Source organism: Pipra filicauda, unplaced genomic scaffold, assembly GCF_003945595.2.
Source record: "Pipra filicauda isolate LSUMZ 115617 unplaced genomic scaffold, ASM394559v2 scaffold111_size4109106_pilon, whole genome shotgun sequence".
Lineage (NCBI taxonomy): Eukaryota > Metazoa > Chordata > Aves > Passeriformes > Pipridae > Pipra > Pipra filicauda.
In genome coordinates this window covers 3697154-3724161 of record NW_024103563.1, presented here as the reverse complement: position 1 = coordinate 3724161, position 27008 = coordinate 3697154, and the positions used below count along the sequence as shown (strand labels likewise).

General features: G+C 41.3%; 1 protein-coding gene across 23 annotated transcripts in view; it reads right to left on the bottom strand.

Annotated features, from left to right (window-relative positions):
- Positions 1 to 27008, bottom strand: part of ANK3 (ankyrin 3) — a 205785-nt gene that overhangs the window by 11164 nt on the left and 167613 nt on the right. For 8 of the 23 annotated variants that reach the window (XM_039382705.1, XM_039382698.1, XM_039382696.1 and 5 more), the window contains 6 exons: positions 16674 to 24359; positions 15960 to 16034; positions 14989 to 15120; positions 13853 to 13996; positions 9963 to 10635; positions 7607 to 7985 (listed from right to left, as the gene is read on the bottom strand). In XM_039382705.1, coding sequence (XP_039238639.1) covers positions 7607 to 7985; positions 9963 to 10635; positions 13853 to 13996; positions 14989 to 15120; positions 15960 to 16034; positions 16674 to 24359 — 9089 coding nt within the window. The remainder of the gene's footprint in view (positions 1 to 7606; positions 7986 to 9962; positions 10636 to 13852; positions 13997 to 14988; positions 15121 to 15959; positions 16035 to 16673; positions 24360 to 27008) is intronic. The other 15 variants (XM_039382748.1, XM_039382749.1, XM_039382751.1 and 12 more) reach the window with 6 other exon arrangements.

Below are 27008 nucleotides of genomic sequence, written 5' to 3'. Positions count from 1 at the left end.
TGGCAAGAAATAACGAAAGTACAAGATACTAAATTACAGCAGATTTGAATAACCCCTGCTTAGAAATATATTTTGTTTTCCATTACATGCTACCATAAACCTTTCGGCAAGAAACTTACTAAATAGTTTTGCCAAAAATTTGTATCCATGAAAGATTTAACAACCTCTGAAAGAGCATGAAAAATTAGACACTGATTTCTGCCATGACTGAATAAAAGGAGCTTTGGATCAGGCTCTGAATATGCACATTGTGGCAGCACTCTTATTTTTCCCTTGTGTGCTAATTGCTCGCATTCCTGCACTGCCATAAACCCATTTCTTTTGCAATGCCCCATCCCATCAATCCACCATGTGAACACCAGAGGGGAAAGGAAGCAAAAACAAAAACATCTGCACTACCTTGAGGTTAGAATACGATCCTATTACATGTGGAAATGGGCATCAGTCCTTGCTTGTCTGGTTTTATAGGCTCAGCCCTCTGAAGTGCTAAATCCCATGGGAATGTGCTCGAGAGTGCTGAACACTTGACAGGACTCAGCTCTTGGACTGCTGGGAAAATACCTCCGGGGGAGAGAAAAGCCCCATATTTGGGCCAGGACAGAGAACTAAGGTAGCAGTTAAACGGAAATAACATTTTTAGCAATAATGCACTGAAAGGAAAAACAAGTTGGGAAAGAAGAGCAAAGGTAATGAAGCAATTCAGCCCTGACAGTACCCGTGGAGGCGCACAGCAAAGCCTTTTTTACAACAGGACTCAATTTATCCTCAAGGTTTTGGCGTTGCCAAACTTCATCCCTGCAGGCTACGTGACTGTTGCTTTTAATGCAACATGCAGGCAGTAATGAAAACCCGGAAGAGCGATTAATATTACGAAGAAATTCTTTACTGTGAGGATGGTAAGGCACTGGAACAGGTTGCCCAGAGAAGTTGTGGATGCCCCATCAGTGGAATGTTCAAGGACAGACTGGATGGGGCTCAAGCAACCTGGTCTAGTAGAAGGTGGCACTTGCCCACAGTAGGGGGGTAGAAATGGATAATCTTTAATGTCCCTTCCAACCCAAACCATTCTATGATCCTATTAATAAAGGCTAGGGTAAACCAATGCAGTTCCCACATGCAGCTCTGCCCAGTGGAGGTTCCCAGCATACCCTCATCCCCTCCCCACTGCTGCTGAAGACAAGCTGGCAGAGCGGGCTGACAGCACGGGCACAGCACTGCATCCATTTCTGAAGCCTGTGCCTAGGTTTTTCAGATATTCAAAACAGCTCTTATTCCAGAGAATGCAAATTCGACAAAGGTTTCTAGGGCTGGCTCCTGACTAACCACAACATAAGACAGTGGATAAGTACCCCATGGTTCAGCCATGACTGCAGAATAGCACTGGAGCATTTCATCATCGGTGCATGGCAGGTGCTGCCTGTGGGATGGGAGAGTCAGGTCAGAGTGAAAATGTCCCTGCCTCCCACCCTGAATCGCCACTTAACAACTTAGGCTAGCCAGGTGTGTCAGAAAACACAGGAGTAGAAGGAGAGCCTAATTCTCACTTCTGCTCCATGGAAGTGCACTGGCATCATTCAGTATGAGCCTAAGAGAGGCACTGGGGCTGTGGGGCTGGGCTTGCCGGGCACTCAGGCACTGGCAGGCAACAGCCTGCTGCTCCCAACCACTGCTGGGGGCCCTGCAGCAGGAATACAAGAGTTAAAATGTTTACTCTGCAGGCTGAGAGTGTTGCTCAGTGCCTCTGAGCACTGTATCCTGAGACCTCTTCCCTGATCGAGGAGCTGTTCCCCAGCTTGGGTGCATGCTCTCACAGTGATTTCAGTTCACCCAAACTGAACCTCTGTTCCCAGGAATGTGCAGAAATTGGAGTTCTGATCCCTACCAATGTTAAAGCTTGATTCTTCCATTTCATACCACCATTTCATGAACTTTACATGATTGAAATACTCATTGAAATGGCTGTTTCCACTATCTAACTCTTTCTCTAAAAGGCTTGACGATTGCTGGTTTCAATTTTTTTCTTGTCCTGTTTTAAGCTTGTCTTGAGACGCAGAGTGGGGGATAAGAAAGAAGCTATAAATGATCAGAAAGTAACAGAAGCATCACATGTATTTTCTAATCAAGAGACAGGTACAGCTCCAATCCAGTTGAGATCAGACACATTCCCAACAGAGCGGGTTCAGCCGCCTCCACTCACCATGCACACCCTCCCCACTGCGTCTGCACTACCTGCAGATTGCAACACTATATATGCTGCTTTACCATTGCTCTGTTACAAGTTCAACCCCAAATTATACCACCACATTTAAGACCAATTTTCTGTGCCTTTCTCTAAACACAGAGGCTGTACTTGGAAACCAAGTGAAGGCTGCCTTTGACACGCTTTCCCCTTTTCTACTCCAACATTTCCTGCCTCCAAACCAGCAGACACCAAAATAGTTCAGACATAAATTGGGTGGGGGACCTCAGCTACAGGCCAACTATGCAGCCTTTGAAACTCGCAGCACATTTACACTTCGTGTTTTACCAGAGATGCCCCTACAGCGTTGGAGGGTCTGTAATCATCCACAGGCCGCCTGCCCCACATTCCTAAGCCTGAGCAGTCATGTCTTATCTGCAGGGGCAATTACTGATGAAGGGTTATACCCTGACCTGCCCAGGGCCCCTCATGGAAGGCAGCAGGTTCCGCTTGGAGAGATGACGGATCGGACAAAACATTCGCTTCTACTGAGCTCATTTTTGCAGTTCCTGCCTTATCCTGAACAGAAACATGACTGGTATACTGAAGAGACTCATGATGAAGACAGACAGAAACATCATCCTGCCTTTTCTGAAAGTGTCTGTATTTTGGACTGTTTGGCAGCTGTGCAGAGCAGCCTATCTGCCACCCACATTGCACAAGAAGCGCGGTGTCTGTACGCAGGCTCCCCTCCACAAAGCATTGAAACAACAGCGATATAGATATGTGCAACTGGAATATCACAAATTATTCCTAAAGTAACAATTATAGCTTAGGCAAACTCAGCTAGTGCTGTAATAGCACTAAGGTGCCTGGCTGGTTTTTTTTCATGGCTTGACTACATGGTTTTCTAATAAGAGCCTAATAAATCCTGTAAGTTACTGAGTGATTAACATAATGGTTTCCGATGCAGAATTATTTTCTCATGCTATATGCTGCAGGCAAATAATGCCATACTGTATGACCAAACAAGAAAAAATATGAGGGCACATGCAATTATTTGATTATGCCATTGTTATCAGTATATAAAGCATATGGTGCTATAAATAAAGGCAACCTGTAAATAAATATATTAAACAGAGCCTACTGAAGGCAACGTAAAGACTTTTATTAACTTCGATAGGTTTAAAGTCAGGATCATTTGCTGTATTGAGAAGGTTTTCCAGAACACATTAAGCACTTCCTACCACAAGTTTCAACCAAAATACATTGCTCATACTCTCCTGCAAATGTCTAACTTGTAACTTAAAATATTTTAAAGAAAACAGAGAAAAAAAGTTACCCTTCTGTCTGCAATTCATATTTGCTCTACAGGAGACCAACACCATGCACAGCAGTGTCAGTGAAGGACACAACATGCCATGCAGCACAGTTATTTTCCAGCAGAAGACAACCATAAACCTCTGGGTTAAGCAAGGAAAGGCTGCCTAGCGCTTGGTTATAAATCCACACTGGCAGTGGAAAGCACACTACCAGAGGGACTCCAGTATGCCAAAACTGACATTCTGACAGAGCAGTTCAACCCAGGTCCATGCCAACGCTGTGCCAAGAATGCAAATCACGAGGTACCTTCAGAATCAACCGCCGTCGATAAACTCTTGTAGTAATTCTCTGCTCTTCACCTGAGCTCGAATCACTCTCAATCTCACTGTCACTGTCACTACATTCCTAATAAATGCAGTTTTAGTACATTTGAACAGCACATTTGCAAGACAGAACATGCTGATCAGGACTAGGAGAAGAAAACAGAGGTTATCATGGACAGTGTTTTCCCTGTCTCTATTATGTACATAATGACTCGCAGTTTCACTCTTAAAGTATATAGTGGGAGGAGGTCTTTTTGCTCCTTGGCATGCTGTAACTTGATAAGTATACCAGCTATGGAATATCTCAGCAGCTCTTAAGTCTTAGAAAATGGTCTTTGAAATGAATCTGACCTGCGGAGTTTCTAAATCTTATGCAGTTCTTAAAAATTTTGTGTACTAAATAACCTTGTCATAGCTCACTGATTTTTTTTCTCCTCAAAAATTACCGTTTCAAACAAATTTTATGGATTCACAAAGTGTGGGAAGTAAATTTGCTAATAAAAAAAAGAAGACAGTCACACAAAAGGATTCAGTGGAGCACCTCCACACAGGAGATTACAAATGTAAATGGCTTTCCTGTTCACTATTTATCTTCTATTAAGTAACAAAACTGCAGCGTGAAGCACAACCATTCTGCAATGTTTTAAGAAGAGAGCTGTCAGACCTCAGCTCAGGGCAGGGGGGAACAGTGTGACTCTGGTGTCAGCTTGGTGCCAGGAGGTACCACAGCTGCACAGAGGGGTCTACTCTGCCCTGGCACCCTCTGACAGCCCCAGTGTTTTCCCCTCCAAACCCCAAGGAGCTCCTCAGCTTTGGGGCTGAGCAGCTCTGTGTGCACATGCCTGAAGGAGGGCTTCATACTTCTGTGTGTGATGGACTCAGGGCAGAGGCCCTTCTCCCATTATGTTTGTCTGAACCAACCTTTTCCTGAATAGAGAAATTTGAAAATTTCCTCTAGGTTACTTAATGACAGCCTGAATGATTAAAAAATTTAAAAATCATAAATAGTGGCTATTGAGAACTGCAGTTCTGTTTCTCTGTTTGAATCCGGCCCAAGACATCCCAAACAAGAAGCATTTCTCAGAAATTATGTGTTAAATAAGAGTAGGCATAAGTGGGTGGAGGAGAAAAAGGACTATATAACAAAAAGCATTTAGGGCAGGATGACAGCATTTGTCTGCATGTGAAGTCTCCTGCAGTCCTCTGGCACTAATCAAATATAGATACAAAAAATTATAATCCAATCCTATCCTGAAGAAGCAACAAGAAGCAGATTTCCAGAGGGCACAAAGGCTTTAGAGCAAGAGTTATTTTTAACAAACAGCTTTAAGTGGTTTATTTGTGATGGAATTCTGACACTAAGAGTCACCTTGACCATGCAGTGGACATCATCCTCTTTGGAATATTAGAGCAACTGTGCTGTGCTTCTCTCATTTAAAAAGATCACTGGAATTTGATGCTTGAGCATTTGCAGAGAATTATATGACCCACACCATCACTCCATTGCATTTGTAAATGTCTGGGCATTTATGTGGACTTGGGATGAGGCCAAAGATTTGTTTCATCCACATCACCAGGCGTCAGCCCAATATCAATTGTCTGGGTTTATCTCCTGCTGCAAATTGTGTGCCAAAACACTGATGCAGCCCTTCTCCTGCAGGTGGGTGACTATTGATTCCTAGCCCTTTCCCAGTGAGTCACAGAACAAAATCTCTTACTTTGGGAAGCAGTTTTTTATTTTGTTCCCGCTTTCTTTCCACAGAAATAAATCTGTTTCTTCCATACTTCTCTCTTGATGGAGCATTTCTGAAGAACGCCTTGCAGAAAGACTGCAGTTGAAATTCTCTTTCTGTTTTCATGACAGCATATGAAGTGTCTCACCAGGAAATGAACTGTGTTAGTAATTAAACTATTGACGTCAAATTAGAAGATATTATTGAAAAAAGTATCGACAAGATATTAAAGCAGTTCTTGTCGTCATTCTAACAGATCCTGGTTTCTTACCCGTTCAGGCTTTGTGAGAGACCCACATTTAGAAGTGACATTATTTTCTGATACCAGTTTATTCAAAGATCATGTCTATAAAAAGACTTGTTATTTAGCAGATAAGATTATCAGCCTTTACCAATAAAGTAAAGTAGTGCAGAGAGCACACATAAGAAAAGCACTCACTTATTCTTCTCAATCCAGATGGGATATCCAAAAGTAAAGAGCACACAGAAGTGGATGACAAGTTATCTTCCCACTGATGGGAGTGCAGAGGGGGAAGTGCAGCACGTTTGCACACCCTCAGCACATTACAGTGTGCATCTACACTTACTGCTGCATTGAATTGGAGCACAGTACCATCATTCTGAGGTCTCCAAAGCCTACAAACACTAAAGAACTCTGCCATCTGCCTTTAACTGCCTTTGCCTTCTGCAAAGGCTCTTACATTTTTTAAGTATTCCAGTAATTAGTGAACATTAGGAAAGATCTTACTGTGTCACGAACTAATAACAAGATAATAACAATCATATGCTGCATAACTGCTGAGACCGATTATGTTACCATCTAATAAAAGAATTCTTGGTTGTATAATCAAAATAATAGTTTAAAACGAACTAATTTAAACCTGAATGATTTATTGCAGCCCACCACAGCCAACATTTTTATTGTGCTACAATAAAAAAAAAAAAGTAGCTATAGCAAGTAGAAGAAATTCTACTAAAATACCTTGCTTCCAGAAGTTACAATCTCCTCCTGTATTATGCCCAGGAAAAGACAATCGCAGCAGAGAGAGGAATGTAGAAGAAATTCTGCAATTCCCTGTTTCAGCCAGCCCTGCTGGCCCTGAGGTCTATTCTGTGGCAACCCTCCCACTGCTGGGGTGTGAGGTGCACACACCTGCAGGGTTACAAGCCATCCTTTGAATCAGCTTTACTTTTAAGCTTCTGGGAAATAAATATAAGCAGCTGAGAAAGCTATCAAAATTTTCATTGTCAGAAAGCCACTTATAATTGGAGTTCTGCAGTTAAGGATGTGTGAGTTGGGCAAGACAGAAAGGAAGGGATGACCCTCACAGTATTTTAAGAAGAAAGAATTGCCACCTGGAAAACTGCTTTACATGTTTGGACATCTTTTGATTCCAAAAAGAATGGATGGACTTCAAAGTTGGGATGAACAAGGCCATGAAACAAAAAAAAAAAACATAAGGAGGAGATTAAATATAACCCAAAAGTATTTTTCTGCCAATTAACAGAGTAAAAAAAAAACAACAAAACGCAGGGAGTGTTGGGGACAAGGAGCAGGACAGAACCCAAAGAGTCCCTATATCTCTTTGCTAACTTCAATGCCACAGGAAGAGTGGGAACCAGTGGCAACACCTTACTGGAAACAGATGGACAGCTGAGCTGTTTGGCACTGTTTGCATAGGTGGTATGTCAGGGCAGGAAAGGGGCCTGTTCCCCAGTGATACAGAACAGCAGTCCCAGAAGCTGCTCTAACCTCTTCCAGGGCTCAGGACCAGTCAGGCAGAGGAACATGCAGCCCTGCTTGGCTCCTCTGCCTACCTTGACTCCACCTCATCCTATTCACAACACAAATATAAATTTCCACTAGCTTCCATTTTTCTCAATTCAGTAATAAATAAAAAAGGCATAAAGAAGGATAAAAAAAACTCCTAACCCTGTCACAAACAACTTTGCAAGTCTTACAAAAAATTATGTCAAGCAATATGTCAAGCAACATGTCAAGCAACAGGGACTCCTCACATCGTTAATTACTGCAGGACATACTGTACCTTCTGTTCAGACATTACTGCTCCCTCCTCCTCTTGGATGCTTGTTCTTGGCTTGCCATCCTCAGAAGTACTCCAGCCCATCTTCTTCACACTGACAGGCACAGATGTTTTGCTGCCTTCTGTTGTTGGCTTGCTAGTCTCTTCCAAAGATTTCTGATATCCTGTTGATGATAACGTTTGCTCATCAGTACCAGTTGAGATCTGGGGCTTTGTTTTCAGGGCTTCTTTGTCACTGTGTTTTCCCACATCATTTAAAGATTCCTGGATGTAGGATTTAGTTTTTGCCTCTGATGTGGATTCGGATAGACTTCCATTTGTTTCTGGCTTCCCTGCTTCTCCTTTGACGTATGAGGTAACAGAATCTCGACATTGGTCCGAACTACAGAAAAAGGAATAGACAGCTGTTCAGTGCTTAAATCACAGGCAGAAGGGCAAAGCATCAAGCCTCTTACTGAGCCTTCAGTCTTAACAAATACATTTCACACAGAGAAAAGTAAAATTTTAGATTCCACTTGCAAACATCAATCTATTTAATAATCTTGTCTTCTGCACTGTGGCATCCTTTCAGAAGCAATGAAAATAAGGTGGACACTGGAAACACGGCCAAATGTTTTATGTTAATCTCCTTCCACTTGGTGGGGGGGTAGGAAAAAGAGAAAAAACCAATATACAAAACCTACCAGTTCCCTTACATAATCATGAGCTAAAGCCTCGAGGCACTAATTCTTAAACCAGCTCTCTAACCAAAGAGGTAATGAAAGTATCTGTTACCATGCAATTACCAGTAATGGCCAAATAGGTCATTTTTCCCCCAAAGTACAATATCTGTACTCCAGATAAGTTATGCCTTTTAAAAAATATTGGTATCTGAAAACAAATCCTTAGACAGTGCAGATTCTCAATAATAGACCAAGGCAAGGAAGGTTAACTACGAGACAGAAAACTGACCAAAATGTTACCCCAGATTCACTATGGACAGGTTTAACCTGGACTTTTGATGTACAGTGTTCTTTCCCTTTGCATTTTTTCTCACTTTCTGTTAAACACTATGACTGTACATATGAAAATATGCCAGCTATTTGCTGGCAAAACTATTTTAAAGGACAGCAAAGTGAATTCATCTAACTAGAAACTGATCTTCTGTTATCTTCTTAAGGAAGTCCTCCTGATTCCCAAAGTGATCTGTTTTACTAATTTAACGCAATATAAAATGCAGAATAACAAAACTTGCTTAACAACAGGAATCTCATCAGTAGTAGTTCAAGTGCTTTACAGTCCTGAAAGAAAATCAGTTTGCTGAAATCAATGGCCAAATTCCCACTGGATTTGATAAGAGAGCATCTAATGCTCCCTGGAACGTTAAAACATCCTGAGTCAAAGATGCAAAGGATGTAAACTGCTGACAGACAAATGATCGCTGTGCAGATAATGATTCTGTACTGATTTACAGCTCCTGCAGACCTGGCTCCTTCAGTTCCTGCTCACGGGAGCCACGTTCAAAGCAAAGGCAGGCAGGGGCCCCTCACCCATTCAGCAGGGCTGAACATGGCAACACATACTGCCAATGTTGAAAACCTAAGTAGGTCCAAGGGGAGGCTGGAAAAGCTCATACAAGAGAAATGCACTGAAGATAAATATATAGAAAGCACCCATCTCAGCAAGTCATTATGCTGAAGATAAATGGAGCTTGGGAGAGTGCAGGAGGAAAACAGGATATACAGCCACTCTCCTTCCCTGAGCATTCTCTGCAGTCACTGATGGGAGACAACGTACAGGACTAGATGGATTCGGTATCACCATTCTTACCTTCTTATGCCTGGTAACTCATCTCTTTTAAAACAGTCTAGTAAATGGGCATGACATAATATGCTTGAAATAAGTGTTAATAAAACTGACAATTCAAAAATCAGCTTATGGAAAAAGTAACAACTATCCGAGGGAACGCAAAGGGATGCAACAGAAAGGGTGACTGCTAAAAAGGTACTCGAGAAATGAGAGTAATGTAGTATCCTGGTTTCAGATAATGTTCTTGATTTCAGCTACATCTACAGATCACTTAGATTAATTAAAAACAGAAATACACCAGATAAAGGACATGAAAAGTAATATTACCCGCTAAAGATAATACAAACTGTTTCTCAAATTCCTGTATCAAGAATGAAACCTGATAAATATTTTTAAAGACAAATACGTCTAAGGACAATTCACCTCAACTATTACTTTTTCCTTTAAATGTACATGTAAGTATACATGCATATTCTCATGGAATAGTAGAGCAGCAGGCTCTGCACTGCTCCTGGAGGAACAAGCGTGGGAAAGCTGGCTTACACACACACTCCAACACAAAGGTGCTCACCTATCATCCAAGCGATCTAGCAGGCTACCACCTATCCTGCGTCCCGACGTCGGTGGCTCAGAGACACTTGACGAGTCAGGCTGCCAACCTGTAATTGAAGACATTTCGTGTTCTGCTTGTTGAACACCTTTAAGAATTGACCATACTCTCTCTTCCGTCATCTCCTCAGACTCAGCTCCTTCTTCCAGATGAATGTCCTCAAACAGAGACTTAAACTTTTCTGCCGTCATCTCCTCATCAGTACCAGACTTTTCTCTCTCAGGCTGTTCAGTCCTTACTCCTCTTTTACTAGTCTCTTCACTCTGCCTTTGTTTAGCATCTTTTGATATCCCGCCATAACTACCAAGATATCGTGGAAAATCCTTAAGGTCCACTTCCTCCAACTGGCTCTCGCCTATGGAAATATCTTTAGGTATTCCTTCTCTAGGCACTGAGAAATCGACTTTGCTGTCATCCAGTGAAGTGTCTTCTTCAGTCACCACTGGCGGTGCTGCTGCTGTACCATCTACTTGTCCCTGGGAGGTCACTAACACGTCACTCAGTCTACTGGGAGTTCTAAGGGGTGACTCTAGGCTAGAGGTGTCGCTAAAGAAATCGTCCTGATGGAAAGGGGTGGGCGGCACGAAGCGCAACCCAGTGGGAGTTTCCAGTTCCACTTGAATGGAGGGATAACCTAAGGAAGACAGCACATTTGGACTGACTGGGATGAAGCATGGAGCAACAAATAAGCAAATGCCAAATGATTCATGGGTTACATAAAGTATGAAACACATGAGGAGGTGCAGGTGTGTAAGAACCAGTGCAGTTCTGATAGATTTCGTTGCTTTGTCCCAAAGAGATGGAACAAAGAATGAGTACTGCCAGTGAATAGCACAGTGAAGCCAGTACTTTTGACTATTTTGTTAATAGTCTTTAAAGATTTCAGCAATTGTTTTTGCAGCCATTTTAACATTTTCAAGCTATAGCAGATTGTCTTATGAGCATGCAATAAATCAAATGTGGACAAGGGTGGTTGTCCCTTTATACACAAAACAATCTCTTGCAGCCATATTGTGCAAATCTTTATTTCCCAGTTTTGGTGGTTTTTTTAAATTTTGAAGTTTAATAAACAGATTTTAAAGACAGCAATAAATCGTAACATAGGACAGCCACATTTTCGTCAGTAGGTATTATTTCCACAGGTCCACATTTTTAATATGCTTTTACATAAAAATACACAATACCAGAAATACAATGTTACTAATATATACCTCCAATTTAACCACAGAGTGCAAGAATGGAATAGTTAAAGAATGAAGAACAGAAATGGATCCTAATGAGGATACTGAAAATAGTAGATCTACCTACACAGCAGGATAAAAAACTAAAATAAGGAAGTTAACAAAGGGATAAGAGAACAAAAACACAACAAGGGAGAGCTATATGAATATTTCAGGTACAGTAAAGTTATACGGGTGAGAGGACTGTGGTGAGTAAGGAGATCTTGGTGATCTTGAAGATTGAGGTGATCTTGGTGACATTGGTACAATCAGATACACTGATCAAATAAAGAGAAAAGAAAAATTGATGAAAACATGAAAAAAACATACAAAAGGATTAAACTGAAATATACACACAAAAATGACAACAAAACCTTAAGTTCTTATCCTGGCAAATGAGGTTGGGTAACCTACAAAAGGAAAAAATACATGCTGTGGGGTTAACTTGACATTGTGCTGCCTGCAAAGGGAGGTGCATTAATAGGGTGCATTTGGGGTTTTGTTTCCTGAATCAGCTGAGAGAAAGGCAAAGGTGGTCTGGTCTTGGTGAGGAAAGGAAGCTTGAGGAAGGTTCAGAGAAGAGGAGAGACAGAAAGCAACTGCAGAGAAGCGATTTTGTTCCTAAAAACATTGATGCTACTATTAAAAGGCGCAAGCAACATTTCAAGAGCAACTTTCTTAAAATGTCAACAGAAAATTATTTCTGTAGTGCAATGATTCAATGACCAGCAATGCTGCTCAGTAATGGAGGCACACTGAGCTCATATGCTCTAAAGGAAAAAAATCTTACTAAAATACAGAGAAAGCCCAATACATACTTGAACAAATTACAAAAAGCAAAGGAAATGTTACTTACAAAAGAAAATCTTATTTAAGGAGCTACTTATAATACATGTGAGAAAAATCAAAGTAACAATCCAATGCCTTATATCTAACATTTCAAATAAGAAAAACCCCAACATTTAGCATCTTCAACATACTGATAATTAATAAGCATTCTTAGGGAAATTTTGTTTTACAAGTAGAACTTCATTTATCCTTTTAATCTGACTCAAAATTAATCTGCGTAGTTCTAAGCTGGTACAGCTTCCTTGCAAAATTATACAATTTTAGGCATTAGCAGATGGAAAATTATATTCTTTCATGCACTAATAAAACACTTTCTTATTTTTCTACTGCCATTGCAGAAATGGTTCAAGTGAAATTCATAAAACAACTGATGGTCACATGTCTTGAAGAGGCTTGGTAGTATATTGCACATTAATTTACCCTATGCAATTACTAAGCATTTTTCCTTGGAGAATTCTCACTGCTATTTATCTAGACAGGAAGCCAAAGAATACACATATTTCCAGGTAACTTGTCAAGTATGCAATACCAAGTACATTAAAAATATACATGGGCAAGCTTCAAAGGACAACTGTTGCAGGAGAAAAACTTGGTCTTGTCAACTGACACTGAGGCTGATGGGAACAAGTTTACTCAGCCACACACTTGTGGGACCCCACACTTACTCTTCTGAGATATTAATGGGCCACCTAATGTCTCCATAAACAACTTGGATGCAGGACTTGAAGGTGTACTAAGTAAATCTGCCAATGATACTTAATTGGGAAGAGCTGTTGACTCCCTCGAAGGCAGGGAGGCCCTGCAGAGAGACCTCAACAAATTAAGAGAGCTGAGCAATCACCAACCATGTGAAGTTCAACAAAGGAAATGCCAGATTCTGCACTTGGGATGGGGCGACCCTGGATGTACGGACAGACTGGGGAATGAGAGGCTGGAAAGCAGTGCTGGGAAAGGGACCTGGGGGTCCTGGTTGATGGCAAGCTGAATATGAGTCAGCAGTGCCCTGGCAGCCAGAAGGGCCAACCCTGTCCTGGGGGGCATCAGGCAAAGCCTTGCCAGCCGGTCAAGGGAGGGGACTGTCCTGCTCTGCTCTGCACTGGGGCGGCCTCACCTGGAACACTGGGGCAGTTTTGGGCACTGCCATACAAAAGACATTAAGCTACTAGAGATCATCCAAAGGAAGGCCACGAGGATGGTGAAGAGCCTAGAGGGGAAGCTAAGCCAGGAGTGACTCAGGTCCCTTGGTTTGTTCAGCCTGGAGAAGAGGAGACTGAGGGGAGACCTCATTGCAGTCTACAACTTTCTGATGACAAGAAGAGGAGGGGCAGACACTGATCTCTTCTCTCTGGTGACCAGTGACACGACCCAAGAAAACAGCATGAAGCTGTGACAGGGGAGGTTTAGGCTGAATATTAGAAAAAGGTTTTTCACCCAGAGCGTGGCCAGGCACTGCAACAGGGAAGTGGTCACAGCACCAAACCTGCCAGAGTTCAAGAAACATTTGGATGATACTCTCAGGCACATGATGGGATTCTTAGGGGCTATCTTGTGCAGGGCCAAAAGCTGGACTCAGTGATCCTCGGGGGTCCCTTCCAGCTCAGGATAGTCTATGACTCTATGATACCATACCATAAGCATGCTTTAGGAGAGGAAAACCCCTTTACACACTTGAAACAACTGTTTCTGTAGAACTTATAATTTTTCTTTAAAGTCACGGTTATACAACATTACTGTATTATTGGACATGTCACTGAACTAAATATGACTATGGAATTCAATTACCATCAATGGGATCATGAAAAACGTTATTTTCATCTGCAAAACTTCTGGTGCCTGAAATATTTCCATAATCAAATATTGGTCCTTCCAACAGGGTCACGATATCTATTCGATTAATTTTTGTCAATACAGAAGTTAAGGCATCAGCTGAAAAAAAAATAAAACATGTTAGAAAAAAGTTCAGCATTGCAGAACTGTGTAATCATTTTTCTCAGTTACATTCAGATTGCATTACTTACAAATTGCTGGTATGTCCCAAAGTCTTTGGTTCTAGCAAAGCCCATCATTTGTCTAAGCAGTCATTCAGCTGCCTACTTATTCAAGGTATACATCTATTAAGAGTCTACAGTGTGTCCAAGTATAATTATATTACAACACAAAAGACACAAAGAATAAGGTCAGAGAGTTCTTAAAGAATGTATTTACTTACTACCGAAACAAAATATCCTTTTACTGGAGCATAAAGGGAGTGTAAAAATCCTTTTACCATTCTGAGGAACAACAGAATAGGCAGTCATGTAGGTAATAATGCGTGTAAGGCTACTCATGCAGTACATCATGAAAAATCATTTACAATAATCTTTTCGTGAGAACACGGTAATACTGGAAATTACCTTTACAGTGAAAGAGATCAAAGTAGACTCAAATTGTTCATAGGAGTATGTGGATCAGAAATGATAACGAACACCACTGACAAAAATCAAACCCTCTCTTTCAGTTTGAGGAATTCAAGTGAACTGAACAGATAAACCCAAAAGTATCAGCACAGACTCAGTGTCTCCACCACTCCTTACAGGAGGAGGTTGAAGTCTTTTCCTATGACCTACAATACTGTGAGACTACCTAACTTTCCCAGGCAGTCTATTTCCATGTTTCACATTCTTTGCTATTGGAAATATTTTCTTTACTGGAATTTAAGTTCATCACTTGTCCCATCAATTATGGATGTGGAGAACAAATTATTTCTTTCTGTGTATATAGTGAAAAAATATGACATATTTCTGACTTCCAGTAAAAATATAACAAAAAGCTTTTTTTCATGGGTAGTTTGTGAAGGACATTCACAATGTTTTCTTCAAGCTGGTAACAGATGAAAGGGCTATAACTTATAAACAACAAAGTTAACTACTTGAACTTACTTGTAGCATTCTTCCCATCTCTGGTAACCCATTTTTTTAATAACATGAAGCTTTGAGCAATAAGAGAATTTGGGTTTTCTACTCGGATTTGATTTATTTCATCCACAGAAAAATTCAGTTCTCTTGCCAGTTCTATAAAGACAAAAAAAAGCAAGCAAGAAAAGGAAACAAACACAAAAACACCAAACAATGCACAAATCCCTCAGTCATCCTGTCAGGCTTATAAATACTGTCTTTTCTCGATCACATAGATATTAACAAAACCACCTGACGCAAACTTTACGGATAACAATGAACATGGCGCTATATACCCGCACTTTAATTTTCTAAGTCAGACATAAATTTGAATTTGAATCATCCATGTGAGCTATTATCACATTTACACTCCGTAAGCCACTTGAACACGGTGGAAAAAACCCTCCTTGGAGGCTGTCTCATCACTGCTAATTTATGAACTCTGGGGTTTTTTTGGTGACTGTTACTCCTCTAGGAGCTTGCTGCGCAGCTCAGCACTGGTGAGAGCTGCCTGCTGCAGCTTCAAGCCCATGAAGGGCCAGCTCTGCCCGACAACACGCAGAGGTACACACAGTCAGGATGAAAGCATCAACTTGCTGGGGCACTGCAGGGGTCCCTGCAACCAGGGCTTTGGGGAAACTGCTGCCCAGTTTCAGCAGATACTCCAGAGGCAGCCCTGAGCCTGAGCAGGTAGAGCCTCTCAGTTCCTCGGCAGAATGTCTTGAGAGAAAAGACATCTAGCTATTTTCCCTGTGAGCCCCTCTTTGCTTTATTGTGAGACCAAGGAATGATTTCCCATTAGGTATCTTTGCCCAGCAACGCATTGCACATTTTGGGAAGCTGGCCTCACTGTGAATATGGGAGAGCCTGACGCAGTCTTGCTGCGTCCTTGGTAAAAGACAACCTGAAAATGCAATAGCAAAGACTAATTTTAATATTAAAGCAGAAAAGCTTACCTGTCCAGCTAAGTCCTAGGTGATCAGCTACAATTGCCATCCTTATATCTGTCCGTTCACATGGACTCTGTGGACCTGTGATTTACAATTTCTCAATTAAAAAGGTTTTGCACGGAAAACCACAATACCGGATAATAGTTTATTATAAATAACAGCTTTAGTTTAACTAAGTTGACGGTGCTTATATTGTTTACTAGAATGGTTGTGTGACCTAATAACCTACAAAACAAAATTTTTTCACAGCTTTTAGATTTTCACCTGTGTAAAGCCAAATGTACAACTACATGATGTCGTGTAATGAAACCAAACATGCTGACAAATCTAGCTGTTAGACTGTAGACAAGTTGTTCAATTATTGGTGAAAACCACCAAGGCCAGATTATCATCTATTTTCTCTACTTTTACAGAACAAATTTGCCGTCACGAAAGACATCTTTCAATTTCTGAGTTACATCAATTTTTGAGTTACATGAATGTCTTTGGCATGCTTCACTAGCTTTCTACAGTACAGAATTTGTTTGAAGGAAGAAAAAAGAGAATAAGACAGCACATACAGATGACAATGACAGAATGAAAACTACAGTTAAGTCACTCCACAGGCAATCACAACAGTTCATGCACTAGGATCAACAAGTTGAAAGTTTTACAAACTAGGCTTGATCTCCACGAGGTGAGCCATGAGAGCTCCAGAAACCTGACTGCCTTCATTCTCACCAGTCCTCTTACTCCTCCTCCTCTCACTGTCGGCCTTTTCAATCTTTGATTTTATAGATGCTGCCTCTGTTCTCATGTCTCTAGCAGACTTCGGTGTAATGGAAGGCTGGTAAACTTGAGTAGCTTCTGATAAGGATGTGTTCCTTGATGTACTGTCTTCTTCATCATCAGAGACCTCTGACTGCATCTTTTTCTCTTCATCAGATAGACGATCCACAAGCTTTAATGTCTCACCACTAATTCCCTTAAAATATTCAATAGAATGTTTACATACCTCCCTAAGCTGATTTTTCTTTACTTTAACTGTTGTCACGGTGACGGAGGTAGATCTTACCTTTACTGGTAATTTAGAAGGAAGTTGTTTTGTTTTTTCTTTCTCTACCTGCTCTTGTTTTGGCAGGGCCGGAGTTCTTCTAGCTAGATTACTCCTATGTGTATTTTTTACAGGAATCCTAGACCTTGCTTCTAGACAGGGAGAAGAATTATTTTGTTTTGCTTTGTCAGGCTTACTAGCCCCTCTCACTTTACTCCCTGTATTGCTTTGGAGATTATTTTGTGAAAAGGCTTGTTTTACTGAGCTGGCCTTTACAGGAAGCTTTGATTTTCCTCTAGCCCCTACCAACTCTGTTGACTTTTGCTGCTCTCCATGTGGTTTTTGCTTATCTCTTACTCTGTGTCCTTGTGTTGTCCCTGTACCTTTTCCTGAAGTGCTTTTTGCTTGATTAGCTTTCTGGAGGGAACATTTTGGTTCCAAATGTTCTTTTAGCACTACATTACAGGTAATATCATCTGTAGGGACAGCAGATGAATCCAAATTGTTGTTGTTATTAAAATTATCTTTGGGAAAATCAGTGTTTTCTGATTGCCTACAGCTTGTTTGGCTAGAAGCTGAACTCGCAATCACTGCTACAGTTTCATTTTCTAATCCCTGACCACTTGGCATCACAGCTTCTATCTTATCTGCCACTTCGCCAGGGCCATCTTTCTTCAGAGTCATGGTGGAAGCAGAAATTCCCATTTTAATTGGTGTGCGCAATTTGGGATCAACTTTGGAAGCGTTTACTGCTGCCGATGATTTCTCCAGTGAGTTACTACCAAGTGTTTGTTCCATGCAATCTCCACTGGCCTGGATGCCGGGCTTATGTTCAACTGCTGTTGTTTCTACCGGTCTCTCTACGTTTGTCTCTACAGTGCTGTCCCCTGCCTGTGGCTGTGTGATGGCAGTGACTGTACTTTTATCCCCTTCCCCCTTGTCCCCTGACTTCCCTTCAGAAGTATGCTCACCAATCTGAAAAAATTGGAGTCTTTCTTCAACAAAATCCCTCTTGCTCATGTCAATTGCACCACTGCGAGTCATCTCAAACATCTTCCCCTCATGAAATGGGAAGGGGTTGGGCTCGCTAGTTGGCGTACTCTCATCTGTTGGAGTTCTGGCTGGAGTTGTGTCAGGTGTTGTTGCTTGAGATCTGTCTTCCACTGCCAGACCAAATGGCTTAGCCTCATCATCCCTTGATTTAGTCTCAAACACTTCATCGTCACCTCGGTTATTGGACCACGGATCAAAATCTAGACTCTTAGTGGCCACAGTTTTGAAAGGTGTTGCAAATTCTTCATCTACTTTGTAACTGAAATACGAATCAGGAAATACAGTCCTGTCAGGGTGTCTGCCTTCCAAAGAGAAAAACTGTGCCCCTGACTTCTTATCGCTCTTATCTCCGGCTTTTTCAGAAGCTGGACCCTTTGAAGGTGTCTTGTCTTCTTCAGGGCCTACCTTGCCTTCCTCCTCAATGACTTCAAGCTTACTCTGGCTAAATGAGCGATCAGTCTGCTTTAGAATGCCTTCTGTAGTCCATATGTCCTTTTTGGTTTCAACTGCCGGACCTGCAAGTTTAGAATCACTCTCAGTTAAACCATCATCTTCATCTTGCAAATCATAACCGTCAAGAGAGTCAATCTCTGTCGCATCGGTATCATGGGAGAATTCTGCAGTGGTTGCTATGGAACACTCTGTGACAGACTGGTCATTGTTACTCCCATTTTGCACTACATCATTCTGGGGTGAATCAACGTCAAACTCATTAGGTTTCCCAGAAGTGGGATGTCCTAACTCTTTCTGTTTCTCAATCTTTTCAGGGGCTCTGGGTTTTGAGGTTTGTTTCTGGTCATCTTCCAGCTCCTTGAGTTTGAACGTATACTTTTTAAGCGGAACAGGTTGATAGAGAGATTCGTCATCACTGGAGTCACTGACATCTGCTCCCGGTGGCACAGGAGACGGTGGCTGTACTCTTATGACAGGTTCAGCCAGTTGGCATTTGTCATGTTCATCTTGCAAGTTCACTTCGGTCATCTCCATTTCACTCTCAGTGGAACAATGGGACTTCTTTTCTGACTCGCCTTGGTCTGCATCCAGTGGTGGAGGAGGAGGGAATTCAATATAGGCAACTCTGTTACCTTTGGGTCTTTTGTTAGAGTCCTTATTTATAAGATTAGGCAATGCTTTGTCAATCTGTGGCTCCTCAACCTCTGCCTGTTTCACAGATGTTGACTTAGCCTCTGCTTCCTCCTCTGACTCCTCAGACACCTCAGGTATAGGGCTGGGTTTGCCTGGGATATAAGCTATTAGTGAGTCAGGTGTTTTAGATGTAAACTCATAACTCACTTCCTCTGAACTCGGTGTTTCTGGTGTTAAAGGGCTTTTACCAGAGCTGTCTATAAAGGACACTTGTTCTAGCGTGTCATCTTCTGGACTACCTTGTGGAGAAGGAGGTTGCTTTTGCTGTCTAGCTGTGTAAAATGTCCCCCTTGTCTCCTGTACGGTCTTACTCTCCTGACTGACAATTTTTTTAATATTTCCTTGTTGCACCTCTTTCTCATATTGCTTTCCTACTTGAACAAAACTGACATAAACAGGTAAGGTCTTAATTTCTTTTACTCCCTCAGTGCTCACTAGCGGTGCAACTTTATCCAAGTAATCACTGTCACCGGGCTCAACTATGTCACTTGAAGGAAACTCCTTTCCTGGGCTACATTCTAAAGAATCTGGTGATTTGCTAGGGGATAGTTCTGTTTCCTCAGCAGGAGGACTTAGGCCTATTGAGCTCTGCTGCTTAGTAACTTTTCTGATTTCTGAATGCTTTATTTTTTCATCTTCCACATAATCAATCTGTCTTTCAACCTTCTCCTTAATCAGAGCTGATTGGGATACTTTAGCTGAAAGTTCATAGACACCATCAAGCATGGCTCTCTTCTCCTCAACAATTCTGACTGGAATATGGGACACAGCAATTTCTTCTTTCCTTTTGGATATTTTATCAGCCACTTCACCATTACGTTCCCCCTCCCTGACAACAAATTCTCTGTATAAAACCCTTTTTGAGGGAGATTTTACAGTCAGTTCCTTCACTTCTTCTGAATGAATTCCATTTGTGGCCATTTTGTGCTCTGTCACAGTGATAAATTCACTTTCTTTGTCAGTTTTAGATTCAGCGTGATCAATGTGGTTTTCTTTTACTGTATCTGGAACCAGCACATGCGAAAGTTTTTCTTTCTGTGTTTTATGGTTAGAAGTTCCAGGACTTTCCCACGTCCTATAGATTTTTTTGTCCCAGTGTCCCTTCGTTGTTGAATCTGAGCCATACGCCAGCTCTTTTGCCTGCGGTTCTGGAAGGCATTCTGGCACGCCTTTCCTCGTCTCAGTTCTTTGTTTTTGTGTGTCTGAAGCACGAGAGTCTTCAGTAGCTTTCCCTTTACCTGGAACAAGGTCTTCCTGTATTTTCACCTCTTTCTGCAAAGCAGTCCTCCCATCAACGACCTCTACTTGCTTTGCATGTTTCTCTCTGGAATAAGACTGATACACTGGTAACTTACTTTCTTGCAATTTCTTTACTGGAATTTTGGACTGACCATCCAGTTTTTTTTCTTCTTGAGTTATATCCTTACTCCTTGGACTTATACCTTGTTCAAATTTAAGCCTAATGGAACTGAGCTTTGATTGCTTCAGCTGAAATCCAGCCTCAGGTACTCCAGTCTGCTGAGCACTTCCTTTGTGTTCCATAGTTCGTTTAGAGTCCTCTGTGTGTTGCACAAATATCCTTTTTTCAGGACTGCTGGGCAAACTGGATGCTTTTCTTTCATCCACCTTGGGGAAGCATTTCCCATTGTGTGCATACTGCTTCACCTTACTCCATTCATCCCTGGACGATGGCAGTTCAGAGAGCGGAACTTTCTCGGGGCTGCTGCTGGCAGAGCTCTGGCTAGAATGTATTTCCTTGCCATTTTTTTTATGCTGCTTTTTCTCTGGAGACTGTAGCTCATCATTCAACTTCTCTGTTTTATCCCGAAAAAACTGTGATACTTCAGTGAGTTTTTCTTCTGCCTCTTTAACAGTCCTGTCCACCCTGTCTTCATATATCAACTTTTCTCTACCTCTGTCTAATCTGTCCTCAGTAAAGCGCATCCACATCGCATGTTTTGGACTACTAACATCTCCAGTGTAGTGTAACACTGTCACTTTATCATAGTGATCATCTTTAGACATTTTACCTACACCATTTTCAGACACATCCTTATAGATTTTGGAGAGAATCTCTTTTTTGGGGGCAGTAGCTACTTTTTCTCTGCATCGTTTATCAGTCCCCTGTAACTCTGCACTAAGGGGTAGAGCATGGTCAGTAACTGACTCCTCAGTATCAGAATGAGACACATCTAGCTTTTCTGAAAGAAGCATTTTCTCAGCAAACCTGTAAGACTCCCCTCTTAGTTCTGACAACTCATCATCATGGTATTCTATTGAGTGCTGACTCAAAAGCTTCAGTGTTTTGTAAGAGTCATCAGACATGAGTTGAGCAGAACTAGGGCGACTGTCTTCTTCCTGGGACACGGGAGTGTTAACTCTAGAGGATTCCAGATAAGAAGGAAGTGACTCTTCGGCCGTGAGCTCCTCTTCTTCTTGCTGACCTTGTTCATCTGAACAAGGGAAAGCATCATGTTTTTCCAACTCTTTTAAGTTAATATCTCCCCGAGGTAAGTCTTTCTGATATACATACATTTCTTTCTCTGGATGCTTTTTTGTTTCTCTAATAATGACTTCAGTAGGTTCAGCCTGATTACCTTGTTCAATATGGACCTCTATTATTCGCTCCAGTTTGGGTTTCATTTTGCTGTCCTTCTCTGCATGTTGTGGTGAAGTTTCAGCAGACTTGCTAACATCGGACGTTACTGATGATTTATGTTCAAACAGACCTGCCAGTTCTTTGGAAGGGTCACGTCCAGACTGAAAGGCTTTCATTATGTCATGAACAGACATTGTTTCCTCAATTCTTTCAGATGTACTTTCTGTGCAAGGAGGTTTATGATAGACCATCCTGGTTGTCGTAGTGATATGAGTTTCTTCTTTTACTCGGACACCTTTACTAAGGACACACTTATGGTCATCTTCTTCGCTGCCACTGGCTTTCATTTGAAAAGCTTTAACCTTCTCTTTAATAGACCCAGAAGGTTTTTGCTCCAGCTCCATAAACGTAGGGGTAGGTTTTGAGGCTGGCAGCTCCTCTGCCTTATGCTCTGCAATTTCTTCAGAGGATGGTTCGTAGCTGCGGATAACATGAACTACTTCAGTTCTTGTTTCTGTAATGACGGGAGGGATGGGTACATCATGGAAAAGTGGTTTTGGCCCTGTGCTTTCAGCACTTTGTGGGGCAGAAGGTGTCTTTTCACTCCTTGTTTCAAAGCCACTGTCAGACAAGGGACTTTTATCTTGATCGTGTTGAGAAAAGTCATCTGGAGACTCTAAAATAGTGTCTGTTCCAAAAAAGGAGTCTGCAATCTTGCACAACTCCTTTTCCGATGTTGAAGGCCTCATGGAGGCTGGAGGCATTTTAAGTTTATGTTCCTGCAAAGCGATAGCTGGTTTTAAAATGCGCTTTTGTCTCTCTTCACCTTCTTTTTTCCCCTCTTCAAACTTGTACTTTATGTTTGTTAATGAACTGCTACCGATATCATTTGCTAAGTAATCAATAACTTTTGACAAGCTATAATCCTTTTCCGACATGGTTTTAGTTTTAATTTGGACCTTCTCTGGAACAGATACAGGAGGGCTTGTCAAAGCTTGCTGTCTCGCTTCATCAATCTCCTCTGTACTGAACTCTACCCAGTCATCCTCAGACAGGTGTCCTTGATCACTTTTGGATACTTTAGCCGACCCTTTACTTTCTAAACATACATCTTTTTTCAGAATCTCACTAACTTTTACTAAGTCCTCTTTTACTTTCTCAACAATTTTAAAGGGCTCTTCATCATCAATTCTACCCTCTTTTGGTATGTCAGGTTGGAACGGTTTCTCCTCTGCGACATCTGTCTGCAATATTGCAGTCATTCTTATCAGATCCTCTTTCATTTCAGCAACATCTTTCAGTATCTCCTGACTGGAGGATAAAGAAGAAGGTGTGGACAATTTGAGAGCAGAGGGTGCTAAAAACAAGGATGATTTTATTGGAGATGAAGTTCGATTAAAGGTAGGCTGTGTGCGTGCCTCTGTAGTCAATGTTTTAATAGGTGACAGTAACGCAGCAGCTGATTTTGTAAGTGAAGACGACTCTGGGAGCTTCTTTAATGCTGGTTCAGACAAAACATTGACTACAGAATATACTGGCACTGTTATTGTTGATGAAGTTACTGATGAGGTAGTTGCAGATATTGACCCAAGGGCTGTGTACAAAGCACCTGCAGGAGCAGTTCTCATTGACTGGAAAGCTGATGGTGCTGAAGATACAAATGACCTGAGTGGAGAAAATGACACTGTTGTAGCTGTTGAAAACACTCTCTCAGCCGTGTCAGCAACTGCGTTAGCAGCACAACTTGCAGAATGTGCAGCTGCAGCAATCTTGTCTTGAAAAACAGCTGCAGCTTTGGATCCATTTATTAAGTTGGCAGAAGATGGGTATTTCAGAGGTGACACAGACCCATTAAGCAATGGGACGTCTGTGTGCCCAGCTACATGTTTTGCTGGCGACGAGAGAGACGAGGCCATCATGACTTTAGTGGATGAAACAGCATCAACTGCTGACTTAGCAGGTGACACCACTGACTTTAGAGGGGACGATAAAAGTGAAGATGCTGATGTGATGACCGATTTAAGTGGCAAACTCGAAGAGTACATGTTAATGTTGGATTTGGGGGATGCTGGAGGCGTCATGGTTATGGATGATCTCTCCAAGAGAGATCCTGCTGTAGTCACTGGAGATGTCCGAGAGGGGAATGTGGTAGTGGATGCCAGCCCTTTTAGACTAGCAGCTTCTGTGACTGCGGGCGCTCTGACGAAAGAGCCTGAAGTGACCTGGATATTGTATGGAGGTTGCGATACCACAGTTTTTATTGGCGAAGAGATTGTCCGAAATGATCTAATCGGAGATGCTACATCACTAACGGATTTAACTGAAGATGTGGTAGAAGCTCCTAACGTGGATTTGATTGGAGAAGTAGAAGAAACAGACCATATTGATTTTAATGGGGAAGCTGTAGGAGTGTTAGAGGAAGAGCTTGATAAGGATGTAAAGCCTGATTTGGTTTGCCCAGGCACTGTAATTGGAGCTGTTGTCCATGACTGATATGGCCGTGTTGAAAAGAATGGCTTGTATGAGTAAGTAGCAGGCAGGGATCTTGTCGCTCCTGCACTCCGTTCAACTGTTTCTTAAATTGTTAAATTAAAATCAAACATAAAAATCAACAAAAATGATTAAAAAACAGAGAGACCAGAGAAGAAAATTGGTCAGTAAATGTTGTAATATTACAAAAAGCAAGTACAATTGTTTGCATGAGTTGGGATGAAGGGGGCAAAAGAAGATTTTAAAAAGGAAAGAAAAAAATTAGGATCGAGCCATATGCTGATAACTGGTCCAAACCAAAAAGCAACATGAAATGAAAGACAGAAAGCACATAGCAACTAAATCTGCAAACAATGAATAACAGAAAACACAACAAAGGAATCCATAAGGTAAAAATAAAGCCACATCAAAATTTCTTCTCTTACTTCCTATTGACTTTCTGATGTGCTACTTCTGAAATATTCATATCAGCTCTATTTTGCCTGTTTAGGTATGTCTCTGCTTTGTGCAACTCTTAGAATTATCCTTTTAAGAATTTCTATTGTTGCTCTATTCAGATTTGAACCTATACAAAAATATAAACTTGTGCAAAGTGACATTATATAGCTAAAATCTTTTTTTAAACCACTCAGAGCTATTTCATGCAGAACCCAAAATTCCTTTAAGTGACAGGCAATTGATGTGCAAACTGTGAAGCAACTGGAATAAATTCAAATCTATATCTTCCATGCACAATTCGGATATGCTTCACACTCACAAAGCCAATAAGAGCAAGAGCTTTTCTGAGTCAATACTAAAAAAAAAAAAAAAAGAAAAGAAAAGAGAAAGGAACATGTGCATTTGTTTCTCATGCGATATTCCTTTTGTTTGGTAAAAACTAAAGTAAAACTTCACATGAAATGATTTTAAGAAGCATGTCATACATGAAATATGGAAAATATGATATATGATAAACGTGAGCAGGCAAAGCAACTGAATCAGTTTTTATTCATGCACAGATGTCATATCAAAACGAGCACACAGATTAATACATTTTGTATGGTGTATTAAGCACGAATATGTAAACCCTACAAAACCATTTCACAAGAGGTCATTAAAAGAAGAGTACACTTTTTCTACAAGATGTAGTGTCTTGGTACCTTTTGAGGAGATTTCTTGTATCAGCTCAAAGTCAGACCTGTTTAACTTTACAGTTCTCAAAAGGTAATGTTAGGAAAGCAGTCAAAGAAAAATATATTATGAAATAAATTCCTGGCAAGGACAAACCTGTTAAATGTTATCATCCCCCAGAACTCTCAGTTTATTCATAGGCATTTTGAACAGAATCATCATCAACCACATTTTGCATCACAGGAGGCACTCATGCCAGACAGTATTTCTGGGAATCCCATTACACATACATATCCTCTGATCCAGCAATAACATTCAGAGTTGACATTGAAAGCAACTTTGAGGACCTTTATTTTTTTTCTTGAAAGTTGGAATTAGAAATGGAACTAAAATACTGAAAGAATTTGTTCAACATACCTTTCTCTGAAGTTATACTAATAATTTGTCAAACCTGCTTGATCTGTCTTATAGACAGACAGGAACTTACAGCGAAAGAAACTCAACAAGGCTAATACTAAATCGTTAAAGCATACACACTCTTATAAAATAGTGAATATTCAGTGCACCACAGGTCCATATCCTGCAAGGAGAAATGTGCTGGTGCTACGGAAGCCAATCAAAGCCCAGAAGGTACTGTGGATGGCTGGTGATATTGCAGTATTAGAACGTTAAGGTTGAAGAGAGCTTGAGTACTAGACCTGACTGGCACAGCCTAAGTCAAGAAACATTCACTTTTCCTTGCTAAGTTATTTTTAAGTACAAATATGCTTCTTTCCACTCCCTCCCCCAAAAAACCACCATAGTCTACTTCATTAAATGAGCTAGACTTTATTACGAAGCTTAATTAGCATCAGCTGCTAACATTCACCATAGGTTCATACAGTCTTGAGTCCAAGAAACAGACCTTAAAATGATTCTGAAAAGAACTAACAATTTGTTCAGCAGTTAGTGTTAGTAAATATCTTTACAGAGACCCCACTGCACTGGGATAAGTCAGCCTATTTCGACTGACTAGTGAGTCAAGCAAACCAACAGGCTGCCCTCCCAACTCCTCCTGTTAAATCACAGATTCAGATGTGTTTAAGATGCTTTTTCTGTGCTCCTTATTGCAGTTGAGGAGAAGAACCAGTACAAAGAAAAAATGAGTAATTTACCTGTATGTGCAGCTATGAACTGGACAGGGTAATTTTACTATTCTGAAGTAGCAAAGAAATTCCCCCAACCATGCAAGACTTTAGAGTGGGATAATATTCTAAAGAGTGGGTTTATATAACAGCCCTTTTTTGGCTACTAGACACGTTTGGCCTTAACAGTTTCCATCACTCTGCATCCAAGATTTTATTAGACAGCAGATGTCAGTTACTACCTTCTGTGCACTAGGCCACACTTCCTTGCTTGCAGCTGGTAGTGGAAAGCACTGAGTCTACCCATACACGTGGCCACTGCTCAGACTTGCTCCTCCTCAGCCCCAAGCAAACACTCAGGACCCAGCAGGTTTAGCCTATTGCAGCACTCCCCTTCTTTTGGGCCCTTTGTGCCCTTTGCCTGAGCAGAGATAAAGACAGGGAAGCAAGGGGAATGTGCTTCACACTGGCAGGGGTGCAGAGCTAAAAACTCTGTCTGC